Below are 23042 nucleotides of genomic sequence, written 5' to 3' on the forward strand. Positions count from 1 at the left end.
CACACACACACGCGCACTCGTGTATTTCTTTTAATTGCGACAGTTGAAAATTATTGAACTTGTGTAACGTTACCCAGCACGTTGTAGCCTCAGTCGCAAAGTAAACAAACAAAAAAAAGAACTTCAACTCGTTTTTTTTTGTTGTACAACAGCATTTATTTTCTCATTCACTCGCCACGCATGACTTCTCGTTACGGATGTGACGTCTTTCATGGGATCATTATCTCGAACGTCATCTATGTCTCTAACATGATCGTCTTTTCGAACGTGCTCTCGTACATCATCCACGTCTCTAACGCGATCATCTTCTCCAACGTGTTCTCTATAGTTTTCTTTTTCTCTAACTTGACGTCATTTCGCTCATGGTTCGATATTTGCATATAACCGTCTATGCTATGTTACATTTGTTTCGTTTTTTTTTTGGGGGGGGGGTAGGAATACAGTGTTACATCTGTTTTGATACCCCACACCTCTGTTTCTTATGCTCGAGCGAATGAGAGAAAGATCATTCTAGACTTGAACAATTTTTATTTATATCACACTTTAGAGGGTCCCTTTTGGGGCAAGTGTGATTTCGTCACACTAAAAACCAACAAACTTGTTTCCAACTCTCTTATCGTGGGAAGGCAAGTAAATAAATGAAGTTAAACTGTGGCAAATCGATGCAGGTGTAAATAACCAATTTAAACGAAATTGGCTAAAGAAAGGGGGGTTTCTATTCATCTATTTATTTAATTTTCTTGTTTTGTTTTGTACAACGAAATTTATTTTTTCATTCGTCCACCATGCGTGACTTCTTGTTACGGCTGTGACGTCTCTCACGTGATTGGTGAAAGAAAGGGGTTTCTATTTATCTATTTATTTCATTTTCTTTCTTTTTTTTGTACAACGACATTTATTTTCCCATTCTTCCACCACGCGTGACTTCTCGTTACGGTTACGACGTCTCTCACGTGATTGGTGAAAAAAAGGGGCTTCTATTTATCTATTTATTTAATTTTCTTTTGTACAATGACATTTATTTTCCCAGTCTTCCACCACGCGTGACTTCTCGTTACGGTTGCGACGTTTCTTACATGATTGGTGAAAGAAAGGGGGTTTCTATTTATCAATATTGATATTTCATTAATTCAATAATTTTCCTACTTATCCCTGGCACCTTATCAAACTGGTTATGTTATGATTTTTGTAGTGCTCTCTCTACACCCAGACACGCACACGCAAACGCGTGAGGTGACATATTAGGAAGTTGACCTCGAAACCAGCTATCTTGCACTTTTAAAAATTTAACTCCAACCCTAACATTCACATTTTTTGCACTATAAATATGTAATGAATGAAATAAAATATTTTTTTTTAATTATTTCTTTTATTTTTGCTTGTTGTTGTTGTTGTTATTATTATTATTATTATTATTATTATTATTATTATTATTATTATTATTATTATTATTATTATTATTATTGGCCCACAAGGAGCTTTCACACAGGTCTTCAGAGATCTTTCCCTGGAAACAGCCTGTGGTGTTCCCTGGAAGCTGAGTGACAACAAGTCTCTTCAGGTTTCCAGTACTCTCCACCTCTTTCTATAACATTTGCAAATAAATTTGCATTATCGCAACAGCTGCTTGCCATTGATTTCTCGTTGGCAGCAGCTATTAGTCTTTGCTGGGATTTGAGTGGCAATAAGCCTCCCCAGGGTATCAGTTCTCTTCGCACTTATTCGGCTGAGGTTTGTTCAGTTCATCGGTCTTTCCTTCCTCCTTGTAAAAAGAGAAATGCTTACAGCATCTGGTATTCTCAAGCGGTCACCCATCTAAGTACTGATCAGGCTCTACGTTGCTTAACTTCGTTAACCGGTGTTTTTAACGGGATTATTATTATTATTATTATTATTATTATTATTATTATTATTAAATGCTCTTTCTTTATCAAATTCTCTGGGATGCGTATCTGTTAATAATTTCTGTTGAATTTCTTAAATAATCGGCATGCAGTTTAATATTAGATCGAAGAATACATTGAAATTCTGTATATGATTGTTCGTCGCAACCGCCGAAATCATCTTGTTTTTCGCATCTGACTTTTTTTTTCCCCTTTTTTTTTTATTTTCATCATTTCAGTGGTTCTTGTGACGAGCGCGTCCGGTTTTATTGCGACTCATATTATTAAACAATTGCAAGAAAGTAACTACAAGGTTCGAGGTGTTGTGCCAAACCTTGAAGATGAGAAGAAAATTGAGCATTTACATACTTTATGTCCGGAAGCTGAGGTGAAATTGGAGTTAGTTCAGGCGGATACGTCCAAGGCAGACGCATGGGAAGAGTAAGTATCGTGACTTTTTATCTTTTTTTTTTTTTATGGAAATCACTCAAAACAGTGCATGAAGCCACTTGATATAAAAAGCTAACAAAAACGAAGGATGATTAGGAGATGCCTATTGGTCTCAGTCTTGAAAAAACCAAGGTTGTACGTAGAACGAAAACAGTGTGAAAGAAGAGAGTTAAAGAACCTTGCAGTCCTTGGAAAGAAGATACTGGAATATAATGCTATATTATAATGAGGTATACAAATAACAAATTGATGGAAATCTCTAGATAAACGTCAAACGCGCTGGGACAAAGGAAGCAGGGAATAGACATTTCTGAGAAACACGTGCCATAATAGTGTTTCTAGAAAAGACTGAGACTAGCAACACCACGTCTGTGAGAGAAAGGTTGCATCGAAGAAGATATTTAATCTTTACTTAACATCCTTATAAATGCTATAACACATTGAACGACATTTGTGATCTGAAAACACAATTTGATAACGTTTATACATTTATAAGATTTTCTTAGTCAATTTCGACAAATTTTTTCACACTGCTCGATCACATCTTTAATGACGATATCCGAAGATGTTGCTGCGTCACGCCAATCGAGGGTAAGATGAGAGAATATGTTTAGCGTCGTTAACGACGATGACTCGGCTGCGAAACTCGCGTTTAAATTTGAAGTCATCAGGAAGCGAACGAGAAGAAAGCCGATAATGAGATGGACAGGTGCTCTACATAATGATCTCCGTAAAAAGGGCCTCCATTCGAACTAAACCATGCGATTGTGACAAGTGGAAAGAAATATCCATTATTTCGAACACCGATGCCGTAGATTAGGACTAACACAAAAAAAGAAAAAAAGAAAAGAAGAAAACGTTTTGATCTTTTATATGTGTCAGCCATCTAGAAGCTTAATGTGTCAAAATTTCCCACCTTGTCTTCTGTGATAAGTATGTGTTTATTTTTCAGTAGTGAAGCAACAAATGAATTTTTTTAACACGGTTCATACGAGAGTGCTCAATACCAAAGAAGGGCAATGTATATTTTCTATTTGTTTTATATAAACAGTTATATGTCGCTACACGTTCATGAGAATGATTCGGTCAGCCAGTTAAAAGTAACTAGAGTCCTCTTTTGGCGATGTTGTGTATACAAAAGTAAAGTCCGGACTCTACATTTGTTGGTTGGTTGGTTTTGTTTTACAGCATATCAACCCTTTTCAGGTTATTTAATGCTGAATCTGGTGATTTTGAAGAACAATTTTTTAATATAGTACATTTGTTTTTTTAAGGCGTATTCTATTTAACCCATAGTTGGGACCCTAACAGGTGCTACCACTCCGAGTCAGAGTGGACCTGGGAGCAATGGCAATTAAAGGGTGGCTTCACACTCCCTAAGGCCTGCAAGCTGGGGCCCTCACCATCGGATATAGTTTAAGGTCATATCCAGGACCTCTACATTTGTAAAACTGAAACAAGTGCTCAATACTACTGCAGAGCAAAATATGTTTTTATTACCGTTTTTTTTTTGTTGCATAACTAATTACATGTACAAAAGAAGACCAACAACAAGGGTAATAAGAACATATATATTCTAGATGGGAAAAAAAGAATCGTGTTCTGAAGTAGTTTATCTGTTTATTCTATATTTTTCATTTTAAGATACTTTTACTTGCCAACACTTTTTCTGCTTCATATATATATATATATATATATATATATATATATATATATATATATATATATATATATATATATATATATATAATTGAAAGACTAGAGTCTAAAACAGCAAAGCCTCGGTTAAATATATTTAAAAGTGCTGTGCTCGGAGTATTGCAGATATATTAGAAATTCTATAGGTGTAATTAAAAAAAAAAACCAAAACAACATGGAACCATTCCCTTACAAAGATTCTTATTTAAATTTCTTGTAAATATGATTCCATATTTTGTTTAAATCTTATATCATATCGAAAGATTCTATAAAACCAGTTTTTAATACTTAGAGTTAATTTCTCTCTTATAAAAATAATAATGACATCTTTTATTTTATCATTAGGTAGGCCAAGCATAAAATAAAAAATGTAATTATTATTTTCCCCCTTTTACCATTTAACCGATTAATCATCAGTATACAATAGTTTAATTGTATCACATAAACATTATATCGTTACATGATACTCATTTACAATAAATATACTCGAAATATCTAATATTAATTATATAAACAAAAAAAATTATTTCCCGTAAAATTTTTTAATTTTTAATTTTTATTTTTTATTGCTACATAATTTCTTTTTCTAATTAATTTCTATGTTCACCAACTATATTTACTACAATAGGCTAGTTAAACTTTGTTGCTTTTCCCAATCTTAAGCACAACCCCTCCCTTATTTTTGCTGATGAGGAGACGATATCCAGAAATATTTTACTTTATTTTTCGATGGCTTTATTTGTAAATATTGAATGAATAAAGGGATATCATTTCAGAAACAATTGTACATATAAATTTGATTTATGTTTCTACCTAACCCTAATAATTATACAATAGTACATTAGAATATCAACATTTTTTTGCTCCTAAAATGAATTTTTTTAATTCTAACTATTGAGGTCTGAAGAGCCAAATATATATATATATATATATATATATATATATATATATATATATATATATATATGATATGATGATGATTGCAACGTCTTGTAAGACGAGTGCCACTCCCTCAGACACTTAAAGTCCATCAGCCCAAAAATGACTTCTCTCACCACCGGACCATTTTTATAGACAAATCCCTGAGAGAGTATCTATACACAGATGATGTTACAGAGTCTTAGCTTTGTACGACAGCTAAGTAAAATTTCAAATGTTTAGACCAGAAATTGTCTTTAGTAATTTGGTAGAGACCGCAGACCCCTATTATGACCTCTTAACATTTATTGCCTGGCGTCGCCCGGAACTGAAGGGGATAGGTAGGAAATATATACTAGCAGACGACTTGATGTTGTCCGGGATTAAATGAGGGTGGTGGAATATAAAGTCAGTCCTGGAAATGGCTGAAACAGTTTTCGATCTAACAATTACTTTATGCCATGTATGTTTGTAATAGTGTTGTTTTTTAGGGGGAAATATGTAGTCAGTTCCGGAGATGGCTGAAACAGTTTAAGATCTCAAAATTACTTTATTTTATTTATATTTTTAACAGTGGAGGAATATTAAATCAGTCCTGGAAATGGCTGAAACAGTTTACGATCTAAAAATTACTTTATTGCTTGTATATTTTTAACGGTGGCTGGGATATGGAGTCAGTCCTGGAAATGGCTGGAGCAGTTTACGATCTCCAAATTATTTTAATTCATAGATATTGTTGGTGTTCTGTGAAGGTTAACTAGGCCAATTTCTGTAGGAGTGATCCATATTTTTCTGAATTTTCAATGTTATCATCCTGGAATGACGTCACGATTGTAGTGGTGGGTAGAAAAAATCATGATGATTTTGCTTTTAAGTGTGCTCTAGAGTTCTCTAGAGGTTACCAAACCTTCTCATTTATGGTGGACTGGAGGGAATAATGTTCGTTTTGGTGTCGCAAAGCAATCTCCCACAATGGCATATTCAAAAAATATAGAATACCTGCGGAATCATATTCCGGAAATTAAATCATTTCTATTATTATTATATTGTTAGTTGTTGGGAGGGAAGAACTATATTAATATTGGAATTCATGGTATAGTAAAAGTTGCCTAATCACCATCCGTGTCAATGCATTTATGTAATTATTTGGAAAATCTGCTGAGTTATGTTCAAGAAATGGTATAATTGCACTAAAAATTATGGTTTTGGTAGTCGGGAGGAAAAGAACACAGTAATGTGGACTGTTATAGTGAAGCAAAGGTTGCCTAATCACTAAGCTTCTCAAAGTATTTGTGTATTTATTTGTAAAACCTGCTGAATAATCTTCCAAAAATGACGTCTTTTTTCCAACGAAAATTTGGTGTCGGTAGTGGGGAAAGAAAATTAAACACAGTAAATTAGAATTTTATAATGAAGCAAGGGTTGTCTAATCACTAGCTGTGTCAATGTATTTATGCATTAATTTGAAAATCCTGCTGAGACAAGAATCCAAAAATGGCATAATTTTTCTTAAAATTATAGTGCCGATAGTGAGAAAGGAAAGAAACCCAATAATGTTGAAATTTATGGTGGAGCAAGTTTTGCGTAATCATTAACAAAAGCAATGTATTTATGTATTAATTTGGAAATCCATATGATCCATCTTAGATTAAGATGATTTCATTTTTCTGAAAATTATGGTGGCCTAGGTGAGAAGAGAAATTATTTCATATATGTTGTACAATACCTGTCGAGAGTATGTTAAATTGTTTCATATATGTATTTACATTACCCGTCAGAGAGTAGGTAAAATTATTTAAAATATGTGTTGTACATTGCCCGTCCTAGCGAAAGTAAAATTCTTTCGTATATGTGCCGTAAATTCCCTATCCTAGGGAAGGTACAAATATTTCATACATGTGTAATACCCGTCCTAGGGTAGGTAAAATATTTTTTTTTTTTTGCTCGAGATAGCAAATGATACATAGACATCAAAAATTTCTCTATCCTAAGAATAATAGGTATGTTCAAAAGCAGCTTCATTTTCCTTATTGTTTTATATGGTCCCGAGCAACACCGGGTAGCCCTGCTAGTATTCTAATAAAAGTTTCGATGGAGGTGGCCTCTCTAATACGTTTCTAATTCCCACATTTCCTTTTATTTTTTCAAACCATAGTCTTCTACTTTGATTATTTATTATTACTGCTAATACTAAAATTATTTAGATATCTTATCTAGTAAGTAATTTATGTATATAAAATTTGGTATCATTGTTTGTTTTTTTTGTTGTTGTTGTTTTTTTTATAGATTTATAATTGCTTACGCCAAAGAGATTGTTTTCGGTCGAGTTTGTTGCTTTGTCTCTAGATTTGTTTTGTACAGCATCCACATCATTTGACCAGTCGCCACCAGACTTAGTCAAAACATCGATCATGGTCTAACTTAAAACTAAATCCATTTTGAGAGAGAACAATGGTTAAAGCCATGTGAAAGGTGACATTCTCACTTTTGACGATAACTTTGGTTTTGTTCATCGTATTTTATATTAGTTTAACCTTAACATTGAAAAATTCGGTCATGATCGAAATTTTGACGTAATTTCAACTTCCGAATTGCTTGCAAATCTGACTCTCTTTGATAACAGAAACAACCATAAAAGTTTCCGCCTAATCAGATTAATAGGTTTGAATTCTTAATGTTTCCATCGCATAATTTCAAAAATACGCTATACAATATAGAGAAGCAAGGTTCAGATAAAACATCGGTCCATCCTTACGTTGTCAGATGGAGGTATGTGATTATACCATTATGGATTTATGATGGTCACTATTTGTATTTAAGATGAATTATTTAAGACGATTTCTCATGTTCATTTAATTTTACATATCATGTATTACTGTCTATTACATAAGTCGTCGTCATATCATGTATTACTGTCTATTACATAAGTCATCTATTTTTTTATTTAATACTATTATATATGTAAATGTATCTTAACTTTTAGTTTGTTAAAAATAGTTAATTTTAATATAATTATTGATATTAATTTCGGCAAAGAGTCTATTGTAAAGTGTTTAGATTTTTATGAAGAAAATATTTTATAATTTTTATGTTGTTTTTTTTTGTTTGTTTCACGTTCACCTATTTTTAATTGGTTAAAGATTTTACTTGTTTATGCGGTTTAAATCTATTGTAATTTATAAGCTTATATATAAGTACTAGCTGTGCCCTGCCACGCGTTGCTGTGGCTCAAATTAGCGCAATGGAAAATGTTCCAAAATGAGAAAATACATGTTTCTTATAGGTTTAATTTCCCATTTTGTATGGGTACACAGTTTTTGTTGTTCCATTTTCTTAGCTGTTATAGAGATTATTTTGGCTAGGGGACTCACATAACATAAATTATCCATGTGAAAAAAAAAACAGTCAGTGTGTAACTGTAAGCCACACAATTGTAAAGATTGTTCCCTGAGCCTTGTTGATGGTTATTGCAAACGACAATAAAATTGGAAAGTGCAATTTCCTAAAATGTAATGGTGTATCCGGTGGAATCATAGGAATGCGTGGAATGAAGATATATTCACTCGTGAAGGGTCCTGTTATTGATATTAATTTGGCAAAGAGTCTATTCTAAAGTGTTTAGATTATTATGGAGAAAATATTTTATAATTTTTATGTTTTTTTTTCACATTCACCTATTTCTAATTACGTTAAGATTTTACTTGTTTATGCGGTTTACATCTATTGTAATTTAATAAGCTTATATATAAGTATGACACTATGAGTTCAGTCTTCCTGTTAATTAGATTTATTACGTAAGAATCGAAACCGATTCACAAAGACAAGATCCGCATCTTCCTCATTTATTGAGAAAGTATTTATTGTCGTTTATTGAAATGTACGAGCATATAATTCATACATTTTCACTTCAAAGCTTTCATGCATTTAGTTAGATAAGTTTATATATATTTACTTCTCTCACTGGTCATTTTTCTTATAGAAGCTATGTGCTTGTTATATCTTGTCTTAAAAGGTAGACAGTAGTCCCTATATACACCGCTGATTTATTAACTTCAGTAGCATCGTATTTTTATACTACATTAGAAGTCATGAAGGTCAGCTAAAAATGTTTCGGCAGTTATATTTATTTCGTTTTAATTGATTATCTAAATTATTGGTGCTAATGTACTTACTGATCCGCGCTATTTTTTTAAATCGTATTTCAAAGTTTAATTAAAGTTTTATGATGTTTTTTTTTATTCAATTGTAATGTTAAAGTACAGAATATGTACAAAATACCCTCCCTCCCCATATTAAGAATGGCTTTTTAAATAATAACGTTAATATTTCAGCACGGATCAATAAATGCATAAGTACCAAATTATTATTACTATCGGTGTGTTCGTTAAGTTTAGAGTTATTACATGGAATAATAATCCTCTCTATTTTTTTTTTATTGTTTCTATTAATGATTTCGCCTATGGTATAATGTCTATTTTTCTTAATTATTTGATAAAATCTCCTCTCTATATTCGTTTTAATATGTTCATTATAAAGAGCATTGAATCATATAATCTTTTTACGTTGGGCCGTATTAACTTATTCCCATTAACAATTTATAAATACGTTCATTTTTATTTGTAAAGCCATTCTAATAATTTCTGTAATGTGATCTACATTTTGAATTTAGATCAAGTCTTAAAATTCTATCTAATATTTTCATGGGTATTTGCTACGTCAAATATGCAAGGTAGGATCAATATAACAGTTGATGACTGATTTCAATAGAAAGGGAAATAACTCATAATTGACTTTTTTAGGATTACCTAACCTTAGACATTTCTAAATTTTATTGCTAGATAATAAAAATAATAATAATAACACCGTGAAAAACAACAAAAGGACTTCTACAAGACAAGAAAGAAATACTGAGGATGAAGTGTAACTTCGGAATATATTTATAAATTTCAAACAAAAATAAATATATGTTTATTTTCGTAATGCGTTGTTTTTCGCTTTAAACGTATCTATTACGTATTTTATTTTATTCAAACTCAAACAACGCTTATATCAAGGAACACACACACCGCTAACATAATAATAAGCATTAATTTAACCCTAATTAAAATGAGGTTAGTACGTTAAACCAGAAATAATACATATAACACGCTGTATTTAACAGTAAGTGTTATAATACGGCCACTACTGTAAATAGAAAAAAATAAACATATTTTATTTGGATATGTAATGTAAACATCGAATATATTTGCATAGACACTGATTTTATAGTATTTTTTTTATTGAATATCTTGTATGGGGTTTAATTATTATCATTGTATGGGAATAAATTATTTTATTGTTATAACATTATTATTGTATTGCTTGCAACACCTGTCATAACATACGGTTTCGGTATTATAGACTGGCCTCAATATAACGTAGATAGGCTTGATACAAAGACCAGGAAACAGCTATCCCTACATAAGATAACCAATGCATGGACAGGACATACCTACCACGAAAAGAAAGGGGGGTTTAGACCTCAATGAATTCAACTCTGGATATCGAGCCACTATAGTAAGCATGGATCAATACATTAAAAGTTCAACGGACATGACGATAGGAATGGCGAAAGACCATCATGATCATCTTTCTCAACAAACCTGAATAAAAAATCTTGCTGAAATCTTTGGAAGAGTCATTCCGGAGAACACTATCGAGATACACGATAAACCAGCGACACAGATTGCAAAAAAGAAATTTTAAAAAATATACCGAAATGGAAATAGAAACAAGAAAACAAGGATGGAAACAACATAAGAGAGCAGGGAAGTTCTTAGAGAAACTGAAACAGGAGTACATAGACAAGGATGTTTCACTCCAATGGCTTAACAGTGCGAAACTTCCATTTGATGAGGAAAGACTCATTGTAATCTGGCAAGATCAGGGTTTACTCACAAATGGATTTAAAAAAAAATGGCTGGCCTATGAACAAATGGTCAGTGTAGGTTTTGCCATTCAGCGATTGAAAGTTCAAGCCATCTAATGTCGGGATGCCAAACCCTGTAGGCAAATGGCCTTTACACAGCCTGCAACAACAAAGTATGTAAATACCTTCATTGGAAGATCTGTGGAGTGATAGAGCTCGAAAGATCATCGAACATATGGGAACATTAACCACCACCAATAACATTAAATGGAACAGTGACCGTGTTCTATGACAAAGATCTACAAGGGAGGGGGGCAGATATATAAAAGACAAGGCCATCAAGCCAGACATTGTGATATGGAACAAGCCTGAAAAAACTGTGTTCATTATTGATGTTACCATCCCAAATGACATCTTTGAATGCCTTGTCAAACCTCTGGCAGATTTACAGACCAATCCACAGATATGACAACAATACTTTCTGATTATTTATTTTACTTGCGTAATTTTTTAAGGGATCAATATCCAGGTTGTCTCGTAAAGAAATTAACATAACTTCTCTTCATACCACCACCACCATCATGATCAACGACAAATCTCAGCTCAAATGTGCTTTCTCAGTTGCCAGACACAACTGCCTGCCTTTTTCAATTTGTCTTAAATAGTTGTACTTTTCATACTCAAATGAATGGCACTTATAAAAAAATCTAACTATAAACACAAGTTCTTTCTAAGACTGAAAAATGAGTGCCGAATGTGTGAAACAATAAACATGATTCAAAGCTAGAAACCCTTCACGCTCTTCTTCATTGTTACGGTACACTATAGAGCTGAATGGGGAAAAGATTACCAAGTGTCAGGACCTCAAGAATGATTTAAATTTGACATGGTCTCTGAAAAAGATAGCCATTATACCGGTTGTGATAGGAGCAATTGGCCTAGTGAAAAAAAAAAATCTTACGAAATACCTGGAAACAATCTCTGGGAAACCAAGCTGTAATGAAATACAGATTGCAGCCATAAAGGGAGCAACATCTATTCTAGAAAGAGCTCTGACATATAAATCTAAATCGTAATGAAATTAAGTGTTAGGTCTAGGAGGGAGCCCCTTGATCCCTTAAAAAATTACTCAATTAAAATAAATAATTAGAAAGACCAACACAAGTATTGTTGTCATATCTGTGGATTCGTCTATAAATCTGCCAGAGGTTTGAAAAAAAATTCATGCAGTCTTGCAGTTAAGTCCCGGCAAAGTTCGACAACTCTAGAGGGGTCACATCAGTATTTTACACCGTTAAATGACAAATCTTACAAATTATTAGTTTTGAAATAAAAATAAAAATTATTGACGCTTTCCAATAAAAAAAATATGTAATAATTATAAAATATAATATATAATTAATATAAAAAATATGAAAATTTGTTCCATTCTCATCTAATAGAAGAGTTGTGGAGACGGCGTGAGAAAGGACACGCATTTCCACAAATTATTAAAAGCATAAGAAAGCAATACTCTTTATAAGAAATATTTAATTTTCAAAGTTGTTTTATTTTGTATAAATTAATATTTTGTTACGTGGTTCATTGCTTCATATTTGATTTTGTTCGTTTTTCTGTTAAGACAATAATACACTTTCTAAAAATTGTTTCATTTTTCTGTTAAATAAATAGTTATAAATATATAAAAATGTATATTTTGTTGGTTTACTTTATTTAATCAAGTGCTTACTTCCAATATTAAATCTTTTTATATTAATTACATATTTTTTTTATTTTAAAAATTAATCATTTTTATTTTAAAACTAACAATTCGTAATATTCGTGATTTGACCGTGTAAAAATACTGATGTGGCCCTTCTAGAGTTGTCAAACTTTGCCGGGACTTAACTGCAACACTGCCCACATTCAAAGGTAAAATATGAAGTCCCTCTACAAACGCCACCAAATACTTGCAAGTTCCCCTGCCACATCAGTGGACGATTGTGCAAGAGTAAAGCTGAGTTGAACAACCATCTCTGTATACATAAATGCTCAACATCAACCCGAAAAGATGGTAAACTTCCGTCAAGTAGTGACAATCATCATGTACACACACACACACACACACACACACACACACACACACACACACACACACACACGTATACATATATATTATTGGAATAATATTGAAATCGTATTCAGATATATATAAACAAATATCACAGCCTTTTTCATCTACTCAATTGTCTCAAAACGACACTATAAGATTTTCCTTGAGCTTAGGGAATAACCAAAAGTCTCAGAAAACAAGCTCTGGATTATAGCAAGGGTACAGGACTGTTTTGATGCCGATCTTGGTCAAATAATCTGTGACAAAAATGGAGAACTCTTGGGATAAACTTTGCGCAAATCTTCCGCATCTTCAGTTCCTCGCGAATAATCGTGTTTACAGTTTCCACACTGACATAAAAATGTGTAATTATTATCTCTATAGACACACGACGGTCATTATCCATGAAATTCTTAATTTAGCCAATCAAATCTGGTGTTCTGACATCCTTACTCATCCTGCACCTCTCATTATTCCTCACAGATTCCGTCTTCCTTGAATCTCTTATACCACTCAAAAACTGATGTTCGATTCATGTAAGATGGTTCCTTTAAGAAATCGATTCAGGTTAACGTAAGTGAATATCCAACAAATTGTAGTTTAATGCGAATTAAATAATGTAAATCCGTAAATTAAGATTAACCACATAAGTAGTTAAACAATGAAATAATTTGACCCCATACAATAATAATATTATAACGATAAAATAATTTTACCCCATAAAATAATAATGTTATAACGATAAAATAATTTTACCCCATAAAATGATAATGTAATAACAATAAAATAATTTAACTCCATGCAATAATAATGTTATAACAACAAAATAATGAATGATTATCATTTTTAATGAACAATCTGCCGCAAGTGGGAACAGGTCTACAGATATTACGATTATTAGGGTATTTTGTTTGGTCTTTACACAAATGCTGCATAATTTATAGAATTGCAGATTAACGACAAAAAAACTATAAACAAATTTTAGGGACGATTCATCCTCGTTAAATTTGACAAAAAATTTTATTAACCAGTGTTTTTCTGTTATTGATGGCATACGAATTATTGCAATTTTCTAACTCTGCCTCTTACTAGGAAATGTAACATCCCTTTGGTGTAAAATATACAGGAGAATTAAAGGTTGGCTACTGTAACAATGGAGAAGAACGTGAAGGGTTTCTAGTTTTGAATCATGTTGATTGTTTCACGCGTTCGGTACTCATTTTTCAGTCTTAGAAAGAACCTCTTTTTTTTTTATATAAGTGGCATTCATTTGCGTATGAGAAGAACAACTACTTTAAGAAAGACAAATTGAAAAAGGCAGGTAGTTGTGCCTTTGACAACTGAGAAAGCACATTTGAGCTGAGATTTGTCGTTGGTCATGGTGGTGGTGGTATGAAGAGAAGTTATGTTAATTTCTTTACGAGACAATCTGGATATTGATCCCTTAAAAAAATTACTCAAGTAAAATAAATAATCAGAAAGTATTGTTGTCATATCTGTGGATTGGTCTGTAAATCTGCCAGAGGTTTGACAAGGAATTCAAAGGTGAAATATAAAGTCCCTCCACAAACGCCATCAAATATTTATGCAAGTTCCCCTGCCGCATCTGTGAACGATTATGCAAGAGTGAAGCTGGGTTGAACAGTTATCTCTGTGTACATGAACGCTTGATATCAACCTGAAAAGATGGCAAGCTTCTGTCAAGAAGTGGCAATCATCATGTGCGCGCGCGCACACACACACACACACAGATGTATACACGCGCGCGCGCGCACACACACACACACACACACACACACACAGATGTATACATATATCTTATCGGAATAATGCCTAAATACCAGAAATGAGAGAATACATCCTTTTGATTCTGGATAATTTCTGGCGTACTTTTTATGCAATCGACACAACTTATCTCATGCTAAGGCTTCCACAAATCCTGTCACATAAATGGATATGGTTGGCTTCTAATGAAATTAGTTATTCGTCTGTAATCGTGGGTATGTATACAGTCAGTGTATGGAAGCTGGAAAACACGACCACCTGTTGATCCCGTCTTCTGATGAGCGATTTGAATATGTAAACGTCTCTAGCACTTTGCTCTAATGGATACCTAGTGAGACGCGTCAATATTTTTTTTTTTTTTTTTTTTTGTGCTGGTGTAAATCTTTTCCATTGACCATTATTGATGCACAACGAAAACATTTCTTTTTGTGTCCCGTCATCGTTTTCACAGACAGAGGCCACCAGTTCGAGTCTTTCAGTTTAGGAAAATAAAAGCATGAAAATTTTTCAAGTAAAACCTTCGATATGTTTCTATAAAAATATGGAAACTTAAAAACAGAAAAAAAAAAACAATTGTATCTTTTAAGAAAAAAAACTTTTAAAATTATATCAACATTTTCTTTTTATTAAAATGGGGTTAATTCTTAATCATGGCACAAGTATTGTATTTTGTTTATTAATGAATTACAAATAAATTTAAATATATTTATTTACTTAATATATTCTAAAATAAAGTTTTTATTCAAAGTTTAGACTAAATATCTGATTAGCAGTTATTTAACTTGTGATAAAATATAGTGAGAATATTAACACAACAGTGTAAGAAAATCCAGTTTTGTCTCTCTTGTCCGAACCTGAGCTTGAATTTAACTCTTGATCTGAAATGGAACACATACATCAAATCTGTTGCCAAGGTCGCTGGAAAAAGTGGGATCCTTCTATCGATCCAGTAAATATCTTACCGCTGATGCAATTCTCTATCAATATAAGAGCTAGGCACGCCCAAAAATGGAGTACTGTTGCCACAGAAAGGACTTATCCTGCCTTGATAGAGTTCAAAATAGACTTCGTAGCCTCGTAGGGAATGTCCTTTTCTCTTACCTACATCTCACAGAAGAGATATTGCGAGCCTGTCTCTGGTTTATCGTTATTTTCATGGCAAGTGCTCGTCTGAGCTCCCATCTATAGTCTTCCCTTGCCAAACTTTCACGAGAAACACTCGTCTAGCTGAAAACACTATCAATAATTTCCCCCACTCTTTATCTGTGCCTAGACTTAAACGTAGATTCCATGGACAAAGTTTCTTTCTTAGAACTGCATGCCTGTGGAATTCTGTTCGGTTTTCCCGCTTTCCAGCTGACTACAATATGGTTGTCTTCAAGTCCAACGTAAACAAGTTCTTGATGAGCTGTTCCACTTAAATTTACAAATTTACCGAATTTCCATTACTAACGATTACTATATTGTCCAATTGACTACTGTACACTCTTTAACCCTTATCCTCGAGTGGCCTCTGGGCCTTAATAAGTGGTTATGCCGATGTAAAAAAAAATCGAACCCGTATCCTCTATGATGCAACACACCCAATTCAAGCCGTTTTGATTTAAGATGGTTGAATTCGATTTGTATCTCTTTTTATAATTTGATTATTCCACCACTGCCATTGTCTGGCTCTAATTTGCTGTTGAAATAATTGCAGAGAATGGAGTATGCCATTCCATTACGACTGACCATTGGTGCATTTGATGTGCTTCAACGGAGGAAGGTTATGCCTGGGATGCACAATAGCTGTCTTCCTGAATGTTTGGCAAAAACCTGCAATGTTTTGGGCATTGGAAAATAGGCACAATTTGTCCTATTCCGATACCCTCAAAAGTCCCGATGTTTCCGATTTCGATTCCGATTAATCATCCCAACACTATTTCTGTGGAGATATATTTTATTTCCTTATAATATATATCAATCCTTATTTAAGACGCTCAATGTAATTACAGAGCAATATAGTGAATAAATGACAAAAACTATATTCCAAAGTTCATGATGTTGACCATCTTATAATTTATTCCTTTAATTCAGTTGACATTTACAATTCTTTACAGTATCTGTTTTGTATATATATATATATATATATATATATATATATATATATATATATATATATATATATATATATATATATAAAACTCTGTAAAATAGAATTTGCAACAGTTTAATTTATTATTAGATAAGGAATACAAGTTTCCTTATTCCATGGAGTTTCAAAGAATGGCACTTATCCACAGAGGACAGTAGTTAACAAAATAGGTAAGCTATAATTTTGCTGTTTAGCACATAAATTGAAAAGTACAAATTATGACAGAAATTATAATTAAATAAAAATTAATAATAATGAAGAATTGTATAGGTTAAAAGGGATATTCCAAATGAAATACAAACTCGATGAATAAAATTGTTGAAAAATGTGATATAATCCAAAGAAAATGTTGATTGGCTAGATGTAAAGATGCAAATGAAATAGTTCAATAGTAAATGTAATAATTCAAGTGGCGGATTGGTAAACATCGGAAAATTCTAAATGTAAAAATGGCATCTTAAAATTGCAGTAGATTTTTCCACTAGGAAAGATTCTAAGGGAAAAAGCTATTATTGGCTTTACAACATTGTGATATATATATATATATATATATATATATATATATATATATATATATATATATATATATGTGTGTGTGTGTGTGTGTGTGTGTGTGTGTGTGTGTGTGTGTGTGTGTGTGTGTGTGCAAACATTTTAAAATAAATCAGAAATTTTTGCTTAATTACGGATTATTATTCGTTTCTAAAGGTCGTTTTTGTGGCAAAAATCAAGAATTAATATATGTTCCATAAGTATACCGGAAGACAAATTTCACTTAATAATACAAAGATAATAAATTCTGAAAGCAATTTCTAAAAAACTGAAAATACTCGAGGCAATCTTCATTAAACCACAGCAACTATTAATTAATAACATTACGTATGAAACGAGTAATAACATTTTAAAATGCTTAACGTAATGCAATTCATTTTTTGATGCCGATTTTGACATTCCGAAATTTAAATTGTTAACGTCTCATCTTGATCTGCTTTCGTTTATTCTTTTAATGTCTAACCGACTCCACGTGCCCGTTCTCGGACGCTTTTGGAAAATTCTCTTCTCTCCAACATTCTTATTAATTTGATTTGTTTTTGTCACTTATCTAATATGCAAAAGGCACTATGTCTGTCTGTTTGTCTGTCTGTATCCATATTTTCAAACTCTATCTCTGCCGAAACTAAAAGTCGCAGAACGGTGCTAGGGACCTCAAATTTCTCGATTGTTTTATGGATCGTTCTTTTATGGGTCTCTAGCCGGTTAAAATAGTTTTTAAGGGATCAAAAATGGGTCAAATTTGAAAAAAAAATCGTTATACATTTTGTACATTCATCTTAGTATATTTTTAATTTTAAATTTTTAATCAGTTCATATACGTATTACATTAGTACAGTGATAACGTCACCAGCTTTAAATGTTTTGCTTTCGATTTCGATTCTAGCTGGTGGCGCACAAATACTATTTTTTTTCTTTTAAAATAATAATAATATATACGAAATGTGGACAATTTAAAATATATTTAAACGTAATCTACGACCGCAGGGATATATATATATATATATATATATATATATATATATATATATATATATATATATATATATATATCCCTGCGGTCGTAATATATATATATATATATATATATATATATATATATATATATATATATATATATATAGTAAGTTATAAAATATATATGGCGATTAAGCTACACTGAATATTCCGCGTTTCATCCTCTCTAGGACTCTTCAGGCTTATGCGCGAAACAACCACGAAATTCGCGCATAAGCCTGAAGAGTCCTAGAGTGGATGAAACGCGGAATATTCAGTGTAGCTTAATCGCCATATATATTTTATAACTTACTAACTAGCTCTACCTAGGTATTGAGCACTTTTGAAGTAAGTACTTAAAGTTTACGCATAAATTTATACTTTTGTATATTAATTTTATGTGAGTAAATTAAGTAGTTATATATATATATATGTGTGTGTGTGTGTGTGTGTGTGTGTGTATATATATATATATATATATATAAAGCCATCCGCATACAGTACTGTTTCGTTGTATTACAACTCATTAGTGCGGCTAGCACCTTTCCCTAGCCAAGAATTGAACCTGCAACCATCGTGTTGATAGTCGGTAGTTCTAACCTCCGACTCATGGGATCGGTGCTCACAAATGACCTCATCAAATGTTCATTTAAACAGACACTCGCACACCGCTTTTACAGTTCTCGAGCTGCTTGTCTATTTACAAGCAAACAAACATATATATAAATATATATATATGAATGTATGTATTTTTCACCAAAGGTTCACCACTTATCAATGTCCTGAGGCCACTCGAGGATAAGGGTTAATGTGTGTACGATAGTTATTGTGGCAATAGCGTAATGATCGTTAGTAGCGGAAATTTAGTATGATTTGATTATGTAAGAGGACGGTTCGACGAGAGCTTGTTCACGTTGGACTTGAAGACTGCAATATTGTAGTTAGCTGGAAAGCAGACCAGCGGAACAGAGTTTCACAGGCGGATAGTTCTAGGGAAGACGCTTTGTTCATGGAATCCGCATTTAGGTTTAGGTGCCGATAGAGAGTCGGTGAAATTATTCATAGTGGTTTTGGTTAGACGAGTGTTTTTTTGTGTGAAATATTAGCAAGGGGGATCATAGTTCAGACGAGCACTTGTGATGAAAATAGCGATAGCGCAGAGACAAGCTCGCAACGTTTCTTCTGTGGGAAAGAGGTTGCAGGGAGAAGGAAAAAGGGTATCACCTACTAGATTGTATATTGATTTTGACACAAGAAGATCATTAGACAAAATGAAAAAAATAAAAAAGGGATAATCAAGTGAAGGAATTCTTTTATGCTTGACAAAGTTTGCATGACTGAAAGAATGCTGCCTTAATACAAACGCAATATATATATATATATATATATATATATATATATATATATATATATATATATATATATATATATGTATATATATATATATATATATATATATATATATAGGTGTGTTTGTGTGAAGCCAACTGTTTTTCATTGTTATCCTTTTCTCTTTTTCGACGCACATATTTGTTATTCATGATAACACCACTCGCAAAATGGCGAACGTCTTTGCAAGTAAGATATTCCTGAGTTCATGGTATGTTAAGTTAGAATGTAAAATGTTCATAGGTTTTATAAGGGTTCAATACTATTTCATGATGGACTCACTGCTAATGTCTGAAATAACATGGAGCTTCTATTTGCTGCCTGTGTACAATATCATCAGGCTGTTGAGCGGTGTACACATAATGTGTATATGGACCGTACAGCTTAAGGGGAAACTCCCCCCTCTCTCTCTCCCTCTCTCTCTCTCTCTCTCTTTCTGTTTTGTTTTAATTTTCTTATCACTTTGTTTTTGCCGAGGATGGGGCATTCTAACATTACATTCTCCTATTAATTTAGTTACTCCAACTGAGAGATCTTTATTAAGATTCTAACCGTCCCTTTAAATGCAATTGTTTGTATTTCTCTTGCACTTGGTTCACCGGGTATATTCGGCAGATAGTTTTTGAGATTTTTTTTCATTAACCCGGTTGTTCCTATAATGACTGGAATAATAGACATCTTAAGATTCCACTATGTCAGGCTTAATAGCTTCGTTTTCCAGGTATGTAGCTGTACAAATTTCGTAGTCATAGTAGATGGTGTATGACTTATTACCAACTGTTCTTTCTGGTAAACATATTCCCAAGACTTGCTACTACATTTAATATTCAAGTTTTTATAGATTTTCCAGTGGAGATATTTACACACTCGATTGCGTCGCATTGTGTAATAGCCACTCCATCCCAACAGGACTTTACAATTGGATGACGGGTGGCTCACACTCTCTACTTCTGTGTGGCAGAACATTCACTTGTTGTTATTGCTGAGACCATTTATCTTTTTATAGGCATTGGTGATCAAGACCTGATCTTGGGCGGCCATTATCATTCTCTCCTGAAGGGAAGAGATCCTTTTTTAAGCCAGTCTATAAAATGTATCTGTGCTGAAAATAAGCAAATCAAACCAATACCAAATGGCAGAAAAAACACCTCAGCAACAGAATCACGTAACAGAATATCGTGTATCATTGTATCAATCCTCTTTGCAACCAGATATTTCGTTCATCTATAGAGGAAAGTTGTTGATTCCATATATCAAACACAAACTCCTTAGGAGTCTCTGCTGCTGATTGTGTAAGTATGCACAGTTCAGATTGTATTTATTTTTCTCCTACTGATTGTTTCGGATAATGATTATTTATATTCTTCTATTATTTCGGTTTAAAACGATTGATAACGGTCGAGTTTATTTTATTATTTTTCTATTATAAAAAAAAAATCGTTATTTATGTGAAAACTTTATACGGTCCATCGTAACATGGCTTCAATGATTTTTGTGTTTTTACTGTGCTATAGAACATAGAATTTTTTTGGCGGGAATTCATATGTGAGGGTAAATAAATGTTATGAGAATGAATTTGCGTTGGTGTGCAAAACAGTTTTAACATCGTCTCAAATGCGACTTACAGTTTTTCGTTTCCGTAAAGCTTGTTTGCTTTCGCGTAAAAGTTTTTCTGGTAATCGTAATGCGGCAACAATTTCTGCTGCAGTACTTTCTAAATCTTCTCTAAAGGTAAACTGAACTGTAAGAAAGAAATACTGGTAACGTTTCGCTCAGTTTAGTAAGTTTTGAGCAGCAAATGAAGCTCATAACTAGAGGTGAAACCATTCCACGAGACCGTTTTCAGAAGTTGTCATGCAGTTGTTATTATGTGGGCAGTTCCTAATTATTAAGATTAGATTTATACAAAATGTTAATAAGAATTGAAGTTTTTAATAGCATGAACTTAATGCCGACGTGTAAATCGGCCGATAATAGTTAATATATCGGTATGATTCTCTGATGTAGGTAAAGGGTGTACATGCATGGATATGCGAAAGTGCTGTGGTCCCTGGCCTTGGTAGGTCCAGTTTTGACGACGATAGAGTCTTTAAAATTGTCGAAACTTTCATTCTTGACGTTATTCTCGCGTTACCTGCGCACAGTTCAAACATTTCAAAATTACGACTGCCAGATACAACACGCGGCTCTATACAGACTTCTTTCTCCAAATTTACAACATGGCAAGGAAGAAGAAAAGGAAAAAAAGAAACAAAAGAACACACTGAAGATGGAGTCTACCTCTGAATATATTTGTGATAAATTTCAAACAAGTAAAATATTTGTTTATTTTCCTAATATTACGTTGTGATTTGAATTTCAAGCGCACTTGATGCGTATTTTATTTTATTCAAATAATTAATATAATATATATATACATGTATATATATAAATATAAATATATATATATATATATATATATCTTTCATTTTCTTTCTTCGCTATAACATAACTTTCATAAACAATTTATATTAATATATATATACACACACACGTATATATATATATATATATATATATATATATATATATATATATATATATATATATATATAAAGAGTAATAAATTAATCTGAAAAAATAAATTTTCAATAATTAGACAAACCTATCAAATTGAAAGAAAAAATGTTTTCGCGCCTTTTGATGAGAAGCATTTAACTTCGGAATGTTCTGGCCTAAAGAGGTTTCTTAACTCTTTCCTTTTTTCTTTATTTTTTATTGATATGATAATGTAATAAAGTTCTTATTTTTTTAACAGCTCTAACAGTTGAATTTGATTCGTTAGTCGACAAAAAATAAGCTGTGCAGATGGATCATTGTCGATATTTCTGATGATTCGAATACTTTCAGACTTCCATTGGCTAAAGTTATGCGTTATTCGTTTATATGAAAACGTTTATTTCGATGATTTGTGAGAACTTCATTTGAAATAAATCTAGAAACGTTAATCCACGTGTGCGTTATTCACGATAACATCACACGCAAAATGGCGAACGTCTTTGCAAGTAAGATATTCCCGAGTCCATGGTATGCTAAGTTGGAATTTAAAATGTTCATAGGTTTTCTCAGGGGTTCGATACTATATCATATTGGACTCTATGCTGATGTCTGAAAAGTCACAGAGCTTTTATTTGCTGTATATGTATAATATCAATAGGCTGTTGAGCACTGTGCACATTACGTGTATATAAATTGCTC

The 23042-nt window shown here is 32.6% G+C and overlaps 1 protein-coding gene across 1 annotated transcript in view; it reads left to right on the forward strand.

Moving 5' to 3' along the window:
* Nucleotides 1-23042, forward strand: part of LOC145288051 (uncharacterized) — a 68799-nt gene that overhangs the window by 17863 nt on the left and 27894 nt on the right. The window contains exon 2 of the mRNA XM_080136082.1: nucleotides 2123-2324. Coding sequence (XP_079992208.1) covers nucleotides 2123-2324 — 202 coding nt within the window. The remainder of the gene's footprint in view (nucleotides 1-2122; nucleotides 2325-23042) is intronic.

This window comes from Euprymna scolopes, chromosome 11 (genome assembly GCF_053919585.1).
Source record: "Euprymna scolopes isolate OS-2025 chromosome 11, ASM5391958v1, whole genome shotgun sequence".
Taxonomy (NCBI): Eukaryota; Metazoa; Mollusca; class Cephalopoda; order Sepiida; family Sepiolidae; genus Euprymna; species Euprymna scolopes.